General features: G+C 39.6%; 2 protein-coding genes and 1 pseudogene across 5 annotated transcripts in view; 1 reads left to right on the forward strand and 2 right to left on the reverse strand.

The window, feature by feature from the left end:
- KIAA2012 overlaps positions 1-6,648 on the forward strand; it is a gene marked incomplete at its 5' end in the record, with an annotated part of 86,099 nt that extends 79,451 nt beyond the window's left edge. Inside the window, 2 exons of one of the 3 annotated variants that reach the window (XM_080933243.1) lie at positions 990-1,144; positions 6,345-6,648. In XM_080933243.1, coding sequence (XP_080789369.1) covers positions 990-1,128 — 139 coding nt within the window. In that variant the 3' untranslated portion in view covers positions 1,129-1,144; positions 6,345-6,648. Of the gene's footprint in view, positions 1-989; positions 2,047-6,344 lie in introns of those variants that run through there. The other 2 variants (XM_080933242.1, XM_080933244.1) reach the window with 2 other exon arrangements.
- Positions 4,284-21,638, reverse strand: part of SUMO1 (small ubiquitin like modifier 1) — a 29,477-nt gene continuing 12,122 nt past the window's right edge. The window contains exons 2-5 of the mRNA XM_080933245.1: positions 21,183-21,257; positions 14,318-14,395; positions 12,096-12,167; positions 4,284-5,134 (exon numbers count right to left, since the gene is read on the reverse strand). Of these exons, the coding sequence (XP_080789371.1) occupies positions 5,066-5,134; positions 12,096-12,167; positions 14,318-14,395; positions 21,183-21,257 (294 nt within the window). The 3' untranslated portion in view covers positions 4,284-5,065. The remainder of the gene's footprint in view (positions 5,135-12,095; positions 12,168-14,317; positions 14,396-21,182; positions 21,258-21,638) is intronic.
- LOC308432984 (ubiquitin-ribosomal protein eS31 fusion protein-like) lies at positions 7,217-8,357 on the reverse strand (annotated as a pseudogene). The gene is made up of 2 exons: positions 8,232-8,357; positions 7,217-7,669 (listed from the first exon to the last, which is right to left on the reverse strand). The product of its transcript is annotated as a ubiquitin-ribosomal protein eS31 fusion protein-like (transcript).

Consider the following 21,638-nt stretch of genomic DNA (forward strand, 5'->3'; position numbering starts at 1 on the left):
GGTACAGGCCTATAATCCCAGCACTTGGGAGGCAGAAACAGAAAGGCTCTTTACTTGGAAGACTACTGGGAGAGCCACAGTAAGATTCTTTCTCAAAACTGACAGAAAGATAAAACCTCTTGAAAGATAGAGGGACAGCCTGCAAAATCATGTTTCCCACATAAAACATAAACACTTCTCCCCTTGAGTTATAATTTTCTACTAATTAAACTATAATATTCTTTAAGAGACTTTTCATTAAGCTTGAGTTGTTCATTCCTTGAACTTTCTTCAGCTGTTACAGGAATTACAAAATAGACCATTGGAAGAATCCTAATTAGGCTTTAACAGTTCAGACAGCACGTGCCCTGACAGTAGTAGTGAGACAAAAAGCAAGCCACTAGAACCCCAACTTTCCAAGAAAAACTGACAGTCGTCATGGAGGTACTGAAGTGATTATATAAAACTAGTCCAGGTAGCTGAGAAAAGGAAACCAAGTAACTAAAGGAACAGTGGGTGGTCTCACTCCACAAGGACTAGAAATCAGTACCAACTGACTTTCCTTCATCTGCATCTATGACACCTGTCCCTGTATGTTAACTGCTGTTTCCTCAACTCTGAAGCAATCTACTTTAATCCCAGCACTTAGGAAGCAGAGGCAGAGACAGAGACAGATGGATCTCCATGAGTTCCCAGGCCAACTGGTCTAAATAACAAGTTCCAGGACAGCCAGGTTTAGACTGTTTTATCACAAAACAAACAAAACTTAAAAAAAAAAAAAAAAATAAAGCAAGCAAGTCTCTTCCAGCAACACAAGTTTAAGAACTGAAAATTATGTCTTCCTTTTTACTTTTCTAATAGGACTCTCATGATGCCCCCAAATGACCATCCACTAAAACCCACAACCAACAGCCTAAATTCAATAATCACCCAACCCAAATTTTAAACTACCAACTTACAATTCTGGATACTTAATCATTTTTTAATTTGGGGTGGGGTTGTCTCCTTAGGCAAAAGGCTGCTTTAGAGAAACACCTTCATTTTCATCAAGAACTCTTTAAAGAAGCCAGTGGGCTACAGTGGACACAGAACATTTCCAGACCATGGGTCTACTCGTATTTCCAGTCCCCACAAAGCCCCAAGCCGTAAGACTAGAAGACAAAAAGTAAGTTGAGAAGTGGTGACAGAAAAAAAGCTATACTTCTGTAATAAAGCTCCAGCCCTGAGTGGTGGCAGTGGCACATGCCTTTAATGCCAGCACTCAGGAGGCAGAGGCAGGTGGGTCTCTGAGATCGAGGCCAGCCTGTTCTACGACAGCCAGGTCTACGCAGAGAAACCCTGTCTCACAAAAGCCAAACCAAACAACAAGAAGGCAGCAGAAGCTCCAGCCCGAGCTCTGTTAGTTCCATTTCATCTCAGCCATACTAGGACTTTCTTTACCCTGAAACCTCTATTCCCAGCATCTGTGCACTCCACATACTGATCCAATTAACTTTTCACTTACTTAAGTCATTTTGTTTTCTTTAGGACTACATAATTTCAAAATGGTGTCTCAAACTACTGTTACATAGTTCAGTTGGAGATACTAAGTCTTAGGATATTCTCTGTGTTTCAGTGTGTTCAAGAGTTGATGGTAAATAAAAATTGTCATGCAATAACTCTGAGTAAGAGAAGTTAATCATATTCCTGTATAAGGTAAAACCACAACTTCATCCTGAAAGTCTAACACAGACTTCAAAGGCATGTTCAGAATCACTTGAATCAAGTTCAAGTAACCCAAATGAGCTGTTCTTCTGAAGAAATTCTCTCAGACCTCACAGTGCAGATCTAGAGCAGCATGTCTGAGTAAGGGAGCCACTGCTAGTGTGTAGCTGTTAAAGCTAAAACATTGTTCCATCATACTAGCCATAGTTAAGTGCTCAATGGACATATTTAGTTGCTGGGACTCCATCTGCAAAGAAATAGAACTATTTCATCACCTCAGAAATTCCATCATTTTTATGACCCTTGAGAACAAATGAGATTTTATTCCCAACTGTGCCTTGAAGAACCTACTCATAAATCTGTAATCATCCTATCAGAATTCTCAAGTCATTTAACAATTCTTATGTCTAATAATCATCTTTTAACAAAGCATCACAGGATGATCATTAGTAGACTGTTAGAAATAAAAAAGGATGTTAAATTAAGCAGTTTTTGGTTGCTGTTTATGGTTTGTTTTGTTTTTGGTTTGTTGAGACAGGGTTTCTCTGTGTAACAGCCCTGTCTTTCCTTAAACTCTCTTTGTAGAACAGTCTGGCCTTTGACACCCAAGGGTTGGGACTAAAGATGTGCACCACCACGCTGTTTATTTTTCCCAACTTTTAATCCACACTTAAGTCTTATTACTTCACCGAAACATACATACATACACATCTATAAAGTAGCTGGTCACACTGTATCAGTAGTCAGGTAAAAGATGAATGCTGATCCCTGTCTCACTTTATCCTTTTCACTCAGTCCTGGACCCCATAGAATGACAGGGCCCACACCCAAGTTAGGAATTCCCACCTCAAATCTTCCTAAACACACTCAAGTCTTCCCAGAGTGATTTTAAATCCAGGCATTTAAATTTTCCATTCTATACTGCAGGAATTGAGTAACTTCTTGTTTCATGTAAAATAGAAATAAAATAGCCAAATACTATAGATAAGACCTGTGAACTTAAATATCACCCCGTTTTCTGCTTGCCAACCTATTTGCAGTCAATAACACTTAGCCAGACAATCAATACACACTCGAGAATCCACATGCAAGGAAACTGCCACTGCTCATTTTCTTCCTTCTTTTGCAAATCTAGGATGTTGCACTCATACACCACATAGAATGGCTACTAAATATTACTTAAGGTCCTTCCCAAATATCATCTATTAAAGTTTACTTCCAAGTGTCTATTTTAACAGCATTAATATATTGATTGAGCATATTTTAGGCCAACAGTCAAGTGAAATTACTTTAGAAGCACCCCACCTCCACACACAGAAAGTTATTTCTACAACTTAACTCCACTACCACTAAATGCTGAGACTTCACGCAAACAAAATTATAATGCTTAACTAATACTCATGAACTCTGGATAGCGCAAATAACGAATCAGTTCTGTTATTTGATCTTGACAAATGATACAACTCAAAATTTTTCTACAATTGAACCTACCAGTTAATATTTAAAATTATAATGATAAATGCCAGGTGACAGTCTTAAAAAACTCCAACTTGTACAATATGAAAAACTTTAAAGCTAGAATCAAATGTGTTTCTCAAGGCCATCTGCCTTTTGAGCAAGTTACCTGAGAAGGGTATGTAAGCTTCCTGGCTTATTAGAGAATGGCATAGTCCTATTGAACTCAGAATGGCGAGAGCCTCCCCAAAGAGTCCCTCACCCCTTAGGCTCTAACTCCTGGCTCATAGGAAGACTGGTCTTAAAGGAGATAGAGTCCTAGCCTCTTAAGATAGAAGCTTTAACAGTTTATAAAATGTGCATGCAATAGGTTTTACTTGAAGTAGTCAGATGGCACTATATTTTGGACACCAGAAAACTGGATGTGTACATATATATACTAAATTCTGTGAGTCACTGGGACTTAAAAAGTACTCTAAGAGAAAAATAAATAAAACCAGTAATGATATCCTATGTTCTTTCCCCCTAATTGATTAGAATACAAGACACCAATCACTGGGTGAGGAGGCAGGACTTATGGGTCCGAGATTGGAAGAAGGCAGGAGGGGACTTTGCTTTTGGACTGCGGGAACAAGGCGACATGATCTAGGAGGCTGGAAGCTGTTAGTTGAGGTGGCAGATCCACCACCGTAACATTTCTAAAATAGATTAGTTGATAAATTTAAGATGCCAAGGTTCTGCACCCAGCGACTGTGTTATCTGTTAATTCTAAATTAAGATTATCTGTTGTCTTCCTTCTTGTAGCAATTCAACTGAACTCCAGGGAAAAGTAACCTCAGCAGAATGTGTTTTCGAGAGTGCTCCCCAGCTAGCTGCAGAAATTTGGGAGTGCTGAGCAGGTTCGGCAGTAGCCAGTCACAGGGTGGAGAGAGCCATTTCTGGACTCTGGAGAGGCAGAGCTTGGTGAAACAGGCTTTGGCAAGGGAAAACATTTCGTCTTGGGATCAGTAACTGGCTGGAAACAGACCAAGACCAGGCATAGCACAATCTAAAGATATAAAACAGTGAGTTAAATACTAATGCAAGAAAATCCTATCTGGGGCATTTTCACTTTTCTCTCTCTACATGGCTAAAATAAAAGGAGCTTTTAGTACGGTTTTTACAAATATTGTTTATTTTAATGAAGCTGGTACAGACGATGTCCCTTGAAAACCCATGTCCTAGGCCAAAAAGTACAAACAGAATCAAAAGGAGCAGTGTCTGTTGCGTACATTTCTGTATGAGTAACTCTATTATTAACTGCTGATGAAAATTAGAACTTTCCTGGGATCTTCTGACAATACTGTCTTGCTCAAGACACTTTCTTTCTCTTCAGTGAAGCCACCTTCGGAGTTGGCTGTTACTCTCACTGTATCTGTCATCTTGACTACAAACATGATGTTCTTCTTTTGGTCCAGACCCTCAGATTTTAAAAGTAGCTTCAAGCTGAGGAAAGGTCATTTTCCACATTTCAGTTCTCTGAAAAATTTCCATCTGCCACTGAAAATCACAGTCCAGGAGTGAAGCAACCACATGCTGGAACTTCAGGGCCAACTGAAAGGTCATAGGAAAGCTCCCACTGGTCGATCTTTTTATCATCACAAACCTGAAAATGCACAGTCCTGGAAAGGGTGGCCTCACTGCGCACACATGAAATTTCTTAAAAGAAGGGCAATATTAAGGGAGCTGAGGTCTGATCACCAAAAATCAGCACAACAAAAACAACCAATAATGAATATTGAACACTAGAATTCAGATGACCAGCTGTTCTAAGAGATGGAGTGCCAGTGTTCAATTCTCATTTCAAACACCACATTACAAAAGAACTAGTTTTAAAAATAAAAAAGGATTGAGGGAAAAGGAAAAAATAAAAAATAAAAAGAATTATCTAAACCGTCGAGTGGCCCCCCGTTTGTTCCTGATAAACTTCAATCACATCTTCTTCCTCCATTCCCAGCTAGAAGAAAAAAAAATATGTTAATACTAGACTATAAAAGCATTGTTTTTATACTGGCTGCAATTATGTGGTCACTATTTTAAGGTACAAAAAGAAATATCATCTATAATTAATATCTTGTTCTACTATGCTAACACCTGGGCAGTTGAAGTAAGAGGATAAGTTCAAAGGCATCTTCAATTAGTTCCAAACCAGCCTTGGCTACATGAGATTGTCTCAAAAAACTGGAGAAAGCCAGGCATGGTGGTGTGTGGCTTAACCCCAGTACTTAAAAGGCTGAAGCAGACAGGCAGATTTCTGTGAGTTTGAGGCACCCTGTTCACACTGTGAGTTCCAGGGCAGTGCAGGCTACATAGAAAACACTGTCTCAAAACTTAAGAGGAACAACAACAAAAACAAATACAGGCAAACAGAAAAATAGGACTTGCATAGCATGTAAAGCCCATGAGATTGTCCTGGCACAGACTGTAAGGGAAGGAAATGAGGGAGAAAGGAGGGCAGGAAAAGGAGAGGAGAGAAGGGAGGTGAGAGGAGCAGGGAGGGGAGAGAAGAGAGGAAGAGGAAAGGGAAGGATGTGAGGAAAGAAAGGGGAAGGGGAAAAGGAAGGAGGAAGGGGGGAAGAAAGGAAAGAGAAGGGGAAAGGGAGAGGGAAGAAAGAAAGGGGAATAAAAGGGGGAGATAGGGGATGGAAAAGATGAGGAAGGAGAGAAAGGGAGGAGAGGGAGGGAAAAGTGAAAGAGGGAAAGGAAAAAGGGGAAAGGTTAAGGGGACGCACTGGCTGGTTTTGTGTCAACTTGACATAGCTGGAGTTATCAGTGAAATGAGCCCCCAGTTGAGGAAACGCCTCCATGAGATCCAGCTGTAAGGCTTTTTTCAACTAGTGATCAAGGGGGGAGGGCCCAGCCTATTGTGGGTGGTGCCATCACTGGGCTGGTAGACCTAGGTTTTATAAGAAAGCAGGCTGAGCAAGCCAAGGGAAGCAAACTAGTCAGTAACATCCCTCCATGGCTTCTGAATCAGCTCCTGCTTCCTGACCTGCTTGAGTTCCAGTCCTGACTTCCTTTGGTGATGAACAGCCATGTAGACAGTGTAAGGTGAATAAACCCTTTCCTCCCGAACTTGCTTCTTGGTTGTGATGTTTGTATAGGAATAGAAACCCTGACTAAAACAAATTGATACTTCTGTGGCAACCTGACCATGTTTTGGGTAGGACTGTGGAAGGACTTTGGAACTTTGAGGCAGAAGAACCATTGGATGTTAACAGCCCTATGGAATGTTCTGTAGAAGCTTGGAAGATAATGTTGAGAACTGCAAAAGATGGAGGCCTGGCTTGTGAGATTTCAGAGGGAAGATTAAAGACTCTTATCAGGGCTGTTGCTATTTTGATTGTAAAGATTATATGGTTTTGGTTAGCTGGAGCTGAAGAATCCATTGTGATTAAAGATACCAGAACTAATAAAGCAAAACCTTTGCATTACTGAGACTATTGATGCTGGTCAGTTGAAGCTAAGAAATTAGTAGTGATTAAGAAACCAGTATCACTGAGGTGAAATCTTCTGGGAAGTGCTTTCTGAGAGGACAAGAAGCTGTGTTCCAGAGATAGCCAAGGTTGTACCTCCTGCTGTGGCTGGACTTGGTAATGTGTAAGAGTCACCCAGGTGGTACGGGTTTGAAGGCATGAAAGGGTCATAAAGAACAGCTAAGGCTCGGCACTGTGAGAGGTCATGGAAAGCCATTTGCAAAGGTGCAGCCTCAGTTGCGATTGATGGCCCAGGACTGAAGAGGTCATGTAAGGGAACTGAGACTTGGCACCATGAAGAAAGCCTAGAAGAGGCTACTGGTAAAGCCTTGTTACAGTGTTAGACAGCAGTGACTAGAGATGCCAGTGCCATGAGATGACCACCAAGAACAGCAGCGGTGGAGAACAGGCAGGTGGAGCCTAGAAGACAAGGTGTGTGCTACAAAGGGCAGAGCTGGAGAAGTGACCCAAGCCCTTGGAGGAGCCCAGAAGTTCATGAGTGGATCCCAGATATTGGACGATTAGAGTTTGATTTTGCCTTTTTTTTTTAAAGTTCCTTTTTATTAAAACATACCCAACTACTTGTCTTCTGGTTTGTTAATGCAGTAAGTCAGGCAACACTTGCCACAGTAATGCCTGTCAAAGTGACTACCCATGAAAACTCCAGCACCACATTCATCAGAAGGACATTCTCGATGAAGTCGGCTGATTCTTTCATTTTCATCCACCTTATAGTATTTCATCACAGCCAATTTAGCCTTTTTCCTCTTATGCTTATTCTCCTTGGGAGTAGTGTAAGACTTCCTTTTTTTAGCACCACCATGAAGTCTCAACACAAGATACAGAGTGGATTCCTTTTGTAGTCAAAGTAGACATCTTCTAGCTGCTTACCAGCAAAGATCAACCTCTGCTGATCAGGGGGAATTTCTTCCTCATCCTGGATCTTAGCCTTTACACTTTCTATAGTGGCCGAGTGTGATGGTCTTTCCTGTAAGCATCTTCACAAAAACATGCAACTCCACCCACAATGGCCAATCAAAAAGCTAATTTTGCTTTTGATTGTGACTGTTCCCTGATATTTTTCCCTCTTGAAGAAAGTGGAGCCCACAGTTAAGAGACTTTAAATTGAAAAAAGACTCTGAATTTTAGAAGAGATTGGATGTTTTAAAGGGATTGCAATTTTAATATGGGAGATTTTGTAAAGACTGTGGGACTCTTAAGGTAATTTGGATCTTGGGAATGAGTAAGAAAGTACGGGTTGATGCTTAATAGTGATGTGTTTGTGTGTTTAGTTGACAAGGAGTTAACTGTACTAGCTCATTTTGTGTCAACTTGGAGCTATCACAGAGAAAGGAGCACCAGTTGAAGAATTGCCCCCATAAGATCCAGCTGTAAGGCATTTTTCTTAACTAGTGATCAAGGGGGGAGGCACAGCCCATTGTGGGTAGTACTATCCTGTGGGGCAGACAGGATGTGTTTGGAACCCTGATTCTCAAATGAGACCTGTTGAAAGCCCCAGGAGTGAAAAACAAGACAGAAGAAGCTCCCCACATTCTGAGAGATATCAGAAATCCTCACATTGCCATAAGTAGTACAAGATCTTAACACTGCCACAAGCAGTGCGTGGCCCCACAAGGCACTGGCCACACCCAAAGTCCCGCCTCCGTAGGAGAACATGACATGTACCCCAGCCAGATCAGCCATGCCCCAAGTCCCTCCGCTGCATGTAGATGTGACTGCATGTAAGCCTTAGGCAAAAGCAGGACCACCGCAAAATATGTAGAGAAGCTCTTCCCAAGCCCTGAGGCCAAGCCAATACGAAGCTGGTTGTCAGACCCCAAACCATTTAAAAAACTGTACTTATCCGAAGGCTGAGCGAGGAAGTAGGGAGATGTGTGTAGAAATCATTCCTCCGCCTGAGTTCCTTTGTTATAAAGGAGCTGATAGCACTTCTATTGGGAAGAGATTTCCTCTCCCATAGTTTCTTGCATCCTGTACCAGAGCCAGCTTGGTTCAGGATAGTGGTGTTCCGCCAAAGTCTGCCAGAATCAGCAGCAGAGTGCTGTTCTTAAGAGCCCAGGCCAGAGTTCCCACTCCGAGCTTTGTTCTCATGTTTCAAAGCCTGAATTTGCACACGCCAGCCAGATCTAGTCGTTAAAGTAGCAGAGGCTACCTTTCCCCAGACAAAGACCTGTGTGGGACTCCTGGAACAAGGTTCCACATTATTCCTGGGCTGGTAGACCTGGGTTCTGTAAGAAAGCAGGCTGAGCAAGCCAAGGGAAGCAAGCTAGTAAGTAACATCCCTCTATGGCCTCTGCATCAGCTCCTGCTTCTGGACCTGATTGAGTTCCAGTCCTGAATTCCTTTGGTGATGAACAGCAATATAGAAGTGTAAGCTGAATAAACCCTTTCCTCCCCAACTTGATTCTTAATTGTGATGTTTGTGCAAGAATAGAAAGCCTGACTAAGATGGGGGTTGGGGGAGAGAAAAGGGGGAATGGATGAAAGACAATGTAAGGAGAGGAAAAGGAAAAGGGAGGGGAGGGGAAGGAAGGCACAGGCACAAGGTCTTTTCTATTGTTTTGTCTAGTCAATTATTCATTTTACTCCTGAAACACTTTCACACTCCAGTTTATTCATTCTACAGTACAGAAATGTTTTAGCAATCTTTAAAGCAGATGAAAAAAATTTAAGTTCAATGGCATTTTTAAAAACACAATTGTTAGATGCAATTGATACTCTCATTTAATAATAACAACAATAACAAGAACAACAATGATGATCCCAAATATATAGTTTTAGTTAGATAAATGCTGCCCTAAGGATCCATTCCTAAGTGGAATTTTGTCATCTACAATTCTTTCTGGCATCTAATCTGTGGTTTGTTTTTGTTGTTGTTGTTTATTTTGAGGTTTTCTCTACATAACCCTTTTCTAAAACTCATTCTGTAGACCAACCTGGACTCCAACTCAAGAGATTAGCCTATCTTTGCCTCCAGAGTACTGGGATTAAAAGTGAGTACCACCACCACCACCTAGACAGCTACACATTTTCAAGAAATCTTCCCTGTTGCAGTAAATATTTACAAAGACCCACCAACCCTCGTTATCATCAGCACCATAGAGCCATATGGCATTTGCAGGGTATTTTCATCTCAGTTAGTGGGACTCGCAGATTCTCTGGCTCTTGAAACCTTTCCACCCAACTCGCTAAATTCCAGATTTCCATCCCAGTCTTTCCCTGGCTGCTTTTCGATCCCAGCAGTAGCTACCTTCCTGCAGACTCTTATCACAATAAATTCTCATTCCACAAAACATCCCCACAATAAACTCAGCCAATTGATAATATCTGCCCACCTAGATGAGACAAATCGCCCCATAATAATTCATTCCTATTAAGACATTCATAGCTACCTATGGCTATCCAAAGCCACACAGAGATGAACCATCCTCTTCCATCCTGGCTTTTCTTTCCTTTTGGCTTTCTCTGTCTTTCCAAAACTCTATCCCCACCTATCTTTTTCACTGCCCCATCACAGCCCTTGCCTTATCTTGTGCCTGGCTTCAGCTGCATATTAACATCAACACTTCCCAGGTCACTGGTTAATCCAAATGGAAAGGGTACTGTGGTGGCTGTTCTTGGTTGTCAACTTGACATCTGGAATTTACTAAAACCCAATCAGCCAGCAACACCTGTGAGATTTTAGTCTTCTGAAATAGTCATTTTAAGTCTTTAATCTGGATCTTGGTTTGGTTTTGATTTTTGTTTTGCTTTTAGTTTTTTTCCTTTTCCTTTTATGTGTATGAATGTTTTGCTTGTATGTACACCTGTGCACCGAGTGGAGGCCAGAAGGAAGTGTTGTAGCCCTTGGAACTAGAGATTATAAGGCTCCACACAGGTGATTAGAACAAAACCTGTGTCCTCTGGAAAGCAGTCAGTGCTCTTAACTGCTGAGCCATCTCTCCAGCCCTTGTTTATTTTTTGAGACAGCATTTCTCTATGTAAGCCAAACTGTCCTAGAACTTGCTATATAGACCTACACTGGCCTCAAATTCAGAGATCGCACTATGTCCGCACTATGCCCAGCTTAGCTTAATCTGGATCACTGGAGGTAGAAAGATCTACCTTTAATATGTGCCACACCTTCTGGTGGTACCTCATATAAAAGACATAGAAGGAGGAAACTTTTGTTCTTTGACTGCTTGCACATGCTCCCTGTCAAGTTTATTCCTTCACTAGCATTAGAGCCCACTTGTTCAGAATACTCAAAACAAGCTGAGATATCCAGCCTTATGGACTGAACAATTACTAGATTTTTGGACCTTAGACAGCCATTGTTGGAATAGCCAGACCACAGCCTGTAAAACACTATAACAATCTCCTTTACATCTGTATTTCTTAACAACTCCATTCATCTAGAGAACCCTAATACACAAAAGAATCTGTCAATCATCATTTAACTGTGTCAACAAAGTTAATATTACTCTTAATGGAAGGCAGGGGTAGGGGTTGAGGAGCAGAGGCAGGCAGATCTCTGAGTTCAAGGCAAGCTAGGGCTCTAGAGACCCTGTCTCCAAAAACAAAAAAAACAAACAAAAAACAGTGGTGACACACGCCTTTAATCCCAGAACTCAGGAAGCAGTGGCAGGTGAATCTTCTCAGTACAATGTCAGCCTGGTCTACAGAGTGAGTTCCAGAAAAAACCACCCCCTCTCCCCCGCCCCGTGTGTGTGTGTGTGTGTGTGTGTGTGTGTGTGTGTGTGTCTTACCTACATATATGTATATGTATGTTTGTGCCTGGTGGCCAAGGAAGTCAGTCAGAAGAGGGTATCCGATCCCTTAGAACTAAAGTTACAGATAGCTATGAACCATCCATCATGTGGGTCCTGGGAACTGAAACCAGGTCCTCTGCAGGAGCAAAAAGTACTCACAACCTCTGAACCCCAAGGGAAAAATATTTTTTTTGCTCATAGGCTATTGATATAGGCACTGAACCTACGCTCAGGATGCCCACAATATAGAGAAATGGCTCCCACATATGCATCATGACCCTTATGGACTCCATGTGTGCATTTAGACATATATACACATTAATAAAACTATCAAATATAAATTTTAAAAACTTTTAACCTTTTTTGGTGCTAGGGATCTGTACACATGCATACTTAGCACATGCTCTACCACTGAGCTAGAATCCCAACCCATTTTATCTAAAATCTTTTTTTTTTTTTTTTGGGTAAGATTTATTTTAATCATGTGAGTACACTGTCTTCAGACACACCATAAGAGGGCATGAGATCCATTATAGATGGTTGTGAGCCACCATGTGGTTGCTGGGAATTGAACTCAGAACCTCTGGAAGAGCAGTCAGTGCTCTTAACCGCTGAGCCATCTCTCCAGTCCCTTTAATTAAAATCTTATTTCAAGCTTTTTCATACTTACTTCTTTCGGAGTATGATTATCAGCAATCCTCTGACCTTCAAAGAGAAACCTGAGTGAATTCATTGGAACTCCCTAAAAGAAGGAAAAAGAAAGTGTGTATAAAAATCTTAGGTTATTAGTAACTATGATAAAACCAAAAGAGGGGGGAAACAAAAAGCATGAAACATAAAAGGTTTTAACAAGCCTCATGTACCAAGTGAACATTTATATAATGTTCTTCACAAAGATTCAAGAAGGTTATCTCCTCATGTTCATTTTACAAGTAGGGAACTTAAGGCCTATAAATAAGAGGTGGCCAAGAAATACAGCTCGAAATAATTGATAAGATTATTCTCTTAACCACGACTGTGTTCATTCTCCCCTTAAGTCTGAGCTAACATAAAAGAAAATAAGGACCTGGATATGGATATGTTTTCTGGCTTCTAACTGTACATTCAAAACTGATTTTAAACATTAAATCCAAAGAATTTGGTAATGCAGAGATATCTAGATAAGACACAATAATATATATGTACACACACACCAGGTTAAGCCTAAATGCTACATATGATGTTTATATTTTTTAACTATTTTAATGATAGCTAAGGGGAAATGACTCTTTAAAAGAAAGTAACTTCACAAGAAAGTATGAATCAAGAAGGGCCAGAGAAATAACTCAGTGGTTAAGAGCACTGGCTGCTCTTTCAGAGGACTCATGTTCAATTCCCAGCACTCACATGCAGCTATCTTAATTCCAGTGTTGAGGGAATCCAATGCCCACTTCCAGCATCTGAGGGCACTATGGACATAATACAGACATACATGCAGGCAAAACACCGTAAGTAAAATTTAACTAAAACAACAAAAAACCTAAAACTTTTATCTGTGGATGTTTAAACACTATAACTGAACAAACTACAAAGAAATTAAAATATGCCAAGCATGGTGACAGTCAGAACCCAGGAGGCAAACGCAGAAGGATATCTGGGTTCTGGGCTAGCTTGGTCTACATAGTGAGTTCCAGGACAGCTAGGGCTATGCAGAGAGGCCCTGTCTCAAAACAAACAAACAATTCAACCTTGGTTATCTCTATGTATTGTTTTTAACTTATTTTTATTTTAGTTTTATGACAGGATTTCATACAACTCAGACTGGCCTCAAGTTTCTTATATAGTAAAAGATAACCGAGATCTCTTGACCACATCACCCTATCAGTGTTGGGATTATAGGTGTATCCCACCACACCCAGCATAAATTACATTCTTACATCCAATTTTATTCACATATATATTTTTTATTTTATTTATATTTATATCTATTTATGTAATGAGACAGGGTCTTACTATATAGCCCTGACTGTCCTGGAATAGTTTATGTAGCTAAAGATAATATAGAACATTGTACCCAATTTTTATTAATTATTTGTAAGTATAAAATGTGTGAATGTTGGGCTAGAGAGTTGGCTCAGTGGTTAAGAGCACTGACTGCTCTTCCAGAGGTCTTGAGTTCAATTCCCAGCAGCCACTTGGTGGCTCACAACCATCTGTAATGAGATGTGATGCCCTCTTCTGGTGTGTCTGAATAGAGCAACAGTGTACTCACAGAGAAAATAAATCTTTTCTAAAAAGTGTGAATGTAGACAAGTAAACAGATACTTTTAAAGGAGTTAATTCCTAGAAATTATCTTGAAATATTTGAAAACATGATATATAATTTGCTGTGATCTATAGTATGTATAAAGAAAGTAAATACTTTGTGTGTTTTGCCTGCCTGTGTCTGTATACCATGTATGTACAGTGCCCACAGGAGGCATCAGATCCTTTAAAACTGGATTTGCAGATGGTTGAGAGCCACCAAGTGGGTGTTGGAAATTGAACCCAGGTCCCTTGGAAGAGCAGTCAGTGCTCTAAAGTGTCGATCCCTATTTCCAGCCCCGCCCCAAAATATATTAATTATAGATTTACATTTGAAATGTGGCCTAAAGCTCATGGTTAGGAGAACACGGAAATTTCACTGTAATAACCTAAAAGGATTACTTTACAGTTGTATACCAGATGCAAACCATCCAGACAAAAATACTCATCTGAGCAGTCAGTAAAAATGAGTTACTTTCATACTATTTCTATGTTCTATTAATTCAAATTCTGAAATGGGTCACAACATTAGGCTTTTTCCTTAAGTTCCTAATGGTGAAAACAGAACTTTTTGGCAAAGCATTATATTTAATGTCACAATATACAAACCTGTCTTTGACAGTATGATTCTTTGAGTTTCTTGAGATGTGTTGTCATTTTCACTTTGAAATGTATCTCACTGCTATCCTAAGGAGATAAAGGGAAACATTATTTGTCTACACTACTTAGTTAACTTGAACCAAATTATTTAATTATACCCTGTCAATTAAAGTTTTCCACCAAAATATTCTTTCTAGCATTCCTAACTAGTTCCGTTAAAGCAATCTAATTAAATTCCAAGTAACTTTTTAGCAACCCATTATAAAAAAATTAGTAAAACAGAGATGTTTTGGTATCAAATTATTAATATAAATTTGTGTTTAAAAGAATGCATTCCTTCATGACAGCATATCCATCAAAATAAATACTGTAAAAATAAAAACGAACCATCACAAACCCTCATAAGCAACCAAAACAAAACATACTCTCCCATTCATACCAACTAGTATCCCTGAAGGTGGTCAAACCTAGAAGAAAAATGTAAACTTTAAAAATAACATAGAAAACCTTTTTCTACTCTGAAGTGAATCACTGAAACTGGTTTCTCTTTGTTATTTTGTCTTTTTTTCCTCCAGAGCTGAGGACAGAACCCAGGGCTTCACATTTGCTAGGCAAGTGCTCTCTACCACTGAGCTAAATCCCCAATCCCAGTCTTTTGTTATTTTGTCTTTTTTTTGGGGGGGGGAGGGGGGAGCTGGTTTCTCTAACATGAATAAAAACTTTAGTAATTCAAACTGAAGGTTTGGGACTAAAGCTGCCAAGTGGAATACTTGTCTTAGATTCAATCCCCAGCATCTTTTCTATTGAAAATACTTTTCTTCTATCCAGATTGTCAAGCAAATTATCAGAAAAAAAATTAGCATTTGCCTTATCATAAAATTTCAAGACCAATTGAATGCACACCACATTCACAAATGTATGTTGTTAGCATATTTAATATATTCATAATAATTTTATAAAAAGATAAAAATATTTACAGCATACCTAACACAATATAATTCCAAACTAGACATGATAGTGCATGCCTTTAAACCCAGCACTGGAAGGCAAATGCAATTGAGTTCAGTGCAGCCTGGTTTACAGAGAATTCTAGGGTAGCCTGAGTTACACAGAGAGATCCTGTCTAAAACAAAACAAAAAACAAAACAATTTCTTGAAATGTAATACAATTACATCATTTTTCTCTTTTCTCCATCCAACCTCCCGTATACCTCAAATTTATGTCCTCTCACTTTTTTTCTTTACAACTTTATTTTAAAAAAAAATCACTGTTACACAAATGCACACACAAATAATCCTAAGCATATACACAGACTCTGCTCAGTCTGTATAGTGCTGCTCATATCTATATGATTTTTAGGACTGACCACTTGGTATCGGATAACCAGCTGAGGGGAGGTGAGTTCTTCCCTGCAAAAGACTATTTCTCTCACTCAGAATTACTTATTTTCCTAGTAATGGAGTCTGGTTATATAAAAACAAGTAGGACATTTTCTTGTAATTTCATTATTGGACTATTTAATTTTCCTTGTGGAAATACTTTCCAATACCTTTTAACAGGTTGATCATTATCCTAAGTATTTGCCTGTAAAGGCAAATATTTCTTAATTCTATTTTTGTAAAGGTATAGTTTTTTTTTTAAAAAAAAAAAAGCACTTTAAAATCAATCATTATAAACTATCCTTTAGGTAATAAAAAGAGAAAGGGAATTCCAGGCTGTAAAGAGCCCATTGACTGAATCACCTTATTTATGACTCTTAAATTTGTTAACATTGTTTATTTTACAGATTCTTTAATGACAAAATAAATAGAAGAATTTCACGGACTGGTTGATTCGTCAATAAACTGAGCATCTAGCTGCTCTGTACTGGCTGTTCTAGTGCCTGTAATTTTTCTAATGTCAAGGGTCATTGTTCCACCCACACAGGTTTGTCAGTTAACCATTTTAAAGGTAGACTGATTTGTCCCTTTGAAAGACCAACAACTGTTATGTTCTGTTTATGTACAACCTGAATGGTCTGTGACTGTAATGTATTTTATGTATGAGTGCTCTATCTTCTTGTTCACGTGTACACCTGACTGCCAGAAAAGGGCATCAGAGTACATTATAGATGGTTGTAGGGGGTGGTTCTGATACTAAGGTCATGTTCCCCAATTGGTTCTTGATGAATCATAAAGAAGTTAGGGGCCAATTGCTGGGCAGAAGCAAAGGGGCAGGACTTCCAGATACCTACAGGCAGGCTAAGACACAAGAAAGAAAGAGGGGCAGGGAGGGTTCACCATGCTTCAGAGAGAGAAAAGGTTACCAGGCCATGGCGAGAGATTAGAAATGCAATTAAATTGAGTGCAGTTTTGGGTTGTTGAACAAGAAGGTGTCCAGGACACTAAACTAAGGGCAGATTAAGAGGTGCTGAGCTAAAAGTATTAAGAAGCGCATGTTCGTCACAAGAGACTAAAAGCACCCAGCAATTGAGCCAAAAGGGTAGGTTTAAGTTAAGCTACGTATATGTGCCTGTATTTTTCATCCACAGTTCTAATATTCTCTGGGCAGGGGTTGTTTGTACAGTCCACCCAGAGCTTAAAGCAGGGCAGTAGGAACTACACACAACAGATGGTTGTGAGCCACCTTGTGGTTGCTGGGAATTGAACTCAGGATCTCTAGAAGAACAGTGAGTGAGTGCTCGTAGCCACAGAACCATCTTTCCAGCCTAATAATACCTTTTAACATTTTTCTCAGAACCATTCTTTATTTTACAGTTTGTTTCTGAGATATAAAGAATATTAATCTGTGTTTTTCCATTGCTGCAACAAATCACATCCCCATACATTCATGGCTATATTAGCCACATATGGCTTTAATTTTCTTATTTGTCCTTCTGGCCCTACACATTTCACCCATTTTATACTTTGCTTCAGCTGAAATGAAGTTTCAATCCATAGAAGCTGAATATTTACCTCCTAAAGAGGCCAATCTGAATGCCAAGAATTGATGAAATTATTGTTACATCTGTTCTTGTGTCAACTAAACCTATTTCAGTGCCATTTATTTGTATCTTTAGTTTTAGTCTCTGATCATTTGTAGCAGTTTGCCAAAACACATGCTTTCTAGTCTCTCCTGAATTTTCTGTTTTTATCTGCTAAAGCTGTTCTGTCCTTGATTATATCCAGACCAATGTTTTTTACACACGGTTTATTTTTATGAGCATTGGTGTTTTTCCTGCATATTATGTTGTCTATATTCACTAGAACTGAAATTACAGACAGTTATGAACTGCCATGTGGATGCTGGAAATTGAAACAGGGACCTCTGGAAGAGCAGCCAGTGCTCTTGACTGCTGAGCCATCTCTCCAGCTCTGAGCAGTGTTGTTTTTAACAACCGGCATTAAATCTTTTAATTGATCTGTGGATAAGTTTCTCCAATGCTATCAGAGAATTGAACTTGGAGGCCCCTTAGGGCATTTCCCAATGGCAAAGCATTACCTTGCCTGTCTCTTCTGCTTTTATTAGTTCAAAGCTGGCCTTGGCTGATGTGTATATAAAAAAGAAAAGATGAATGTCCCAGGTTTAGGCACCAATGTTAGAAAAAAGATGAAGAGAATGGGTAGGAGATATGGCCATGGAGGTGCAGCGAGGATGAGAGCAAAGGGGATGCCTCTGGGGGACCCATGTTAGGAGTCCCTTCCTCCTAAGGGATCAGCCACACAATGGTACAGTACAGAATAGAGTTTATTCAGGTCATGGGGAGAGTTAAGAGGGTGGCAGAGGCAGAGAGAGAGAGAAGAGAGGAGTAGGGAAGTGGAGACCAGTCATGAGCACATGGAGAGGGGGAAGGGAATGGGGAGGGACAAGGGGGGAGAGCAAGAGTGAAAGAGCAAAGGACAAGATAGAGAGGAGGGGGCAAGGAGAGAGGAGAGCAAGAGAGAAAGGAGGGGGCAAGCAGCCCCTTTATAGTGTCAGGTAACTGGGGCAGAGCATACCTGGCTATTGCCAGGTAAGTGAGGGGTGGGGTTTACAGAATCCCAACATTGGCCACACTTTCTGCATACTCCAGAAAGCTGAGGACCTTTTGGATTATCTCTAGAAAAAACAGTGTTTCAAGGAACATCTTGCCTACAATCTCTTTTCAAATGACTTTGCTTACCACAATTAAAGCAACTACCTCTTTGATTTTGCTTAAAACTTTTAGAAATTACTTCTCCTAGAGTACCATCATAAATGTGAGATCCAATATCAGCCATATTCTAATCCATTCATTTATTGGTGCTGATTTTGCCCTTAAAGGTCTAATCACTCTTTTTTCATTCTGAATTGGCATCTTCAAAAGCCAAAGATTCAATTAATATATGTCTAACTTCTGATATTGTTCTATTTACAGCTGACATCAATCTTTTCAAAAAGTTAGTGAAGGTCTCTTTTGGGTCTTATAAAATAACTCGGATCTCTTTCCTGATTCTTCAACCTTTCCAAGCATTTAAAGCTACTAAATGACAAAGTGCCAATGTTATGATCATCAAATTCAAGCTGCTTTTGTAACTCAGCATATTGACCTTCACCTAGCAACTATCTTGAGAAATGTTAATACCTCTACAGCCCTATTTCATTGTTCTAAGGCCCTGGCTTCCTCTTTCCACCATGTTCACAATTGTAACTGAGGACCAGTTTCCAATACTGCTATTATCAAATTATTTCCAGTCTTGGAGGATAATTCTATTTTGAGTTGCTCATGAATTTAATATTTGTTTCACATAGGATAAATGCAAACCATATTAAAAAACAAACAAACAAACAAAAAGAACAACACCCACTTCCTTAAACCTCCTCAAATCTTGTCTATAGAATTCCATTTAACTTCTTTGTAACCTTGGAGGATGGTGCCTATCATCTGCTAGTAGGCCATGTAGATAAACTAAGATAAACTAAGGTTGGTTTTCTAACAACCAACAACCTTGGGACACCCCTCTTCAGTTTCATCATATTTGACATAATTATCAAACCATCTTTTTATATGTGGCACAAAAACCCACTATGGCTATTAAGGATAAAATATGAGTTACCAGACTGATGGTAATGATAATCGCTATTATGTCAATCTCAAGTCATTTATCATTCCATTTTCTACTTCTATTTTCAAGCCATCTAAAGTAGCACTATACAAGATCCCACTGTCCTGTACCAATATTTCCCATCTTTAATGTGGGAATACTACTTTTAATACTGCTTAACTTTCTACTTGGGGACTTCCCAGGTATTACCAAATCTGGTGGCTTCTCAGTTTGTCTACAGCTGGCATAATTTGTCTACGTGATTGTGTCACGAATTGAGGCAATTGTATGTTTTTACCAATGAAGACTCAGGAGCCAGATGTTGGAGTAAGCCTGCTAGCTCAGAGAGGCAGAGAAAGCACCCAGCTGACCTTCCTCCTTAGCTGACATCCCACCAGTAATCCCCCTCTCTCACATTGTCTCAAATAACCTCCCTCAAACTGAATATGCTTCCCTTCTTCCTGTGCATCTTCCTATCCATCCTCCTATCTCCCTCTTGCTCTCTCTGGCTTTTAATAATCCTGTCTGCTTCCTGTTAACTGGTTGCTTGCTCATTTCTTGACACGAGTTTGACTTTATTTACATTTGCTTTTAATCCCAGCACTGAAAAAATAAACAGAAGCAGGCAGATCTCTGTAAGGCCCACCTGGTCTACTGAGTGAGTAGTAAGCGCCTGACAGGGCTTACACAGTGAGAATTTGTATCATAATAATGATAATGATGGTCGTAATAGTACTGTCAGCAGCTGGACAGATAAGTCAGTGGTTAACAGCACTGGTTTCTCTTTCAGAGGACCTTGGTTTGATTTCCCAGCAACCATATGGCAACTCACAAACATCTGTAACTACAATTCCATGGATGCCAGGCATGCAGGTGCTACAAACATAAATGCAGCCAAATACCCATACACATAAATTTTAAAAATAAAATAAAAATATTTGAAAACAGAGAAGAGTGGAGGGGGGAAAAAAGGTTCAGTGGGTAAGATAGTGCAAGCACAATTTTAGATCCCAGTACAAACACTAAAAAAACAAAAGCCAGAGCCGAACTCCAGTACTATGGGAAAGAGGAGGGAACCCTGAAACTTGCTGACCATAAGCTAGCTCCAGGAGCAGTGAGGATCCCTGTGTCAGGGAATAAGGTAAAGAGTAAGAGTAGGCATCTAAGTATCCTTCTCTGACTCCCATTATGTGAGCATAAGCACACACAACTGAGCATATACACTGCATGCCCACCTTTCATACTCAAAGTAATAATAAAAAGAGAAAAAGGATGGCTGGGGATAAGATTAAGTGGTAGAACTTACCTGGCCAAGTGCTGGACCCTAGGTTCAATTCCCACAACCACCACCACCACCACTACTTCTACAGCACACATACATGCTAAGCAGACTCCCCTCCAAAAAAAAGTTCTAATGATCAAGAAAATATATAAATAAAATTCTCACAGTGGCAACACTAATCTCACAGTTGAAAGAATGTGGAGAAGTCTCATAATTTGATGGTAAGAGTATATTTCACTAATCCTAACTTTAAAAAAAAAAGTACTAACACTCTAGGTGTGGTGGCACATATTTTCATTCCAGCACTTAAAGGGGGGAAGCAGTCTATAGTTTAAAGCAAACCTAATCTACCAAAGTAAGACCAAGCAAGGGCTACATAATAAGACCCTGTCTCAAAAACAAAGAAAACAAACAGTATCACCTCTTTTACTTCCAACAAATTTATGTACAATAAGTGAAAATGCAATTTTTAAACAGCTTGCTTTATCTAGTATTTTTTCTATGTGTTCGCATACTGAAACGTCAAAGCAGAAAAATAATAAAACTTACCTGTCCAATAACTTTGAGTTTAATGTATTCTCCTTCCTTCTTATCCCCTAAGTCCTCAGTTGAAGGTTTTGCCTCCTAAAAGAAATTTCCAGATTAAAGATGAAGATTCCTAAATACTATATTATTAATTACGAACACCCATTATGTTCCCCCCAGGTAAACGACCCTGCACCTGAAAATACAGAAAACATTTAATTCTCCCTCTACTACCCAATTATTATTCAAACTCCCCATTCACTAAAGAAAGTTAAACCAGGCGGGGATGTAGTGAATGCCTTTAATTCCAGCACTTAGGAGGCAGAGGCAAGTGAATCTCTTTAAAAAGAGAGAAAAGGAGAAGAATGAAGGGAAGAGAGAAAGGTTTTTGTTTTTTTTTTAAATCATCATATCCTACAGTAAGAATCTAAAATGTAACCACGTATTAGTCACCTGAAAGACTTAAGAAATACTGATGAG

This window comes from Micromys minutus, assembly GCF_963924665.1.
Source record: "Micromys minutus genome assembly, chromosome: 19".
In the NCBI taxonomy this organism is placed as follows: Eukaryota; Metazoa; Chordata; class Mammalia; order Rodentia; family Muridae; genus Micromys; species Micromys minutus.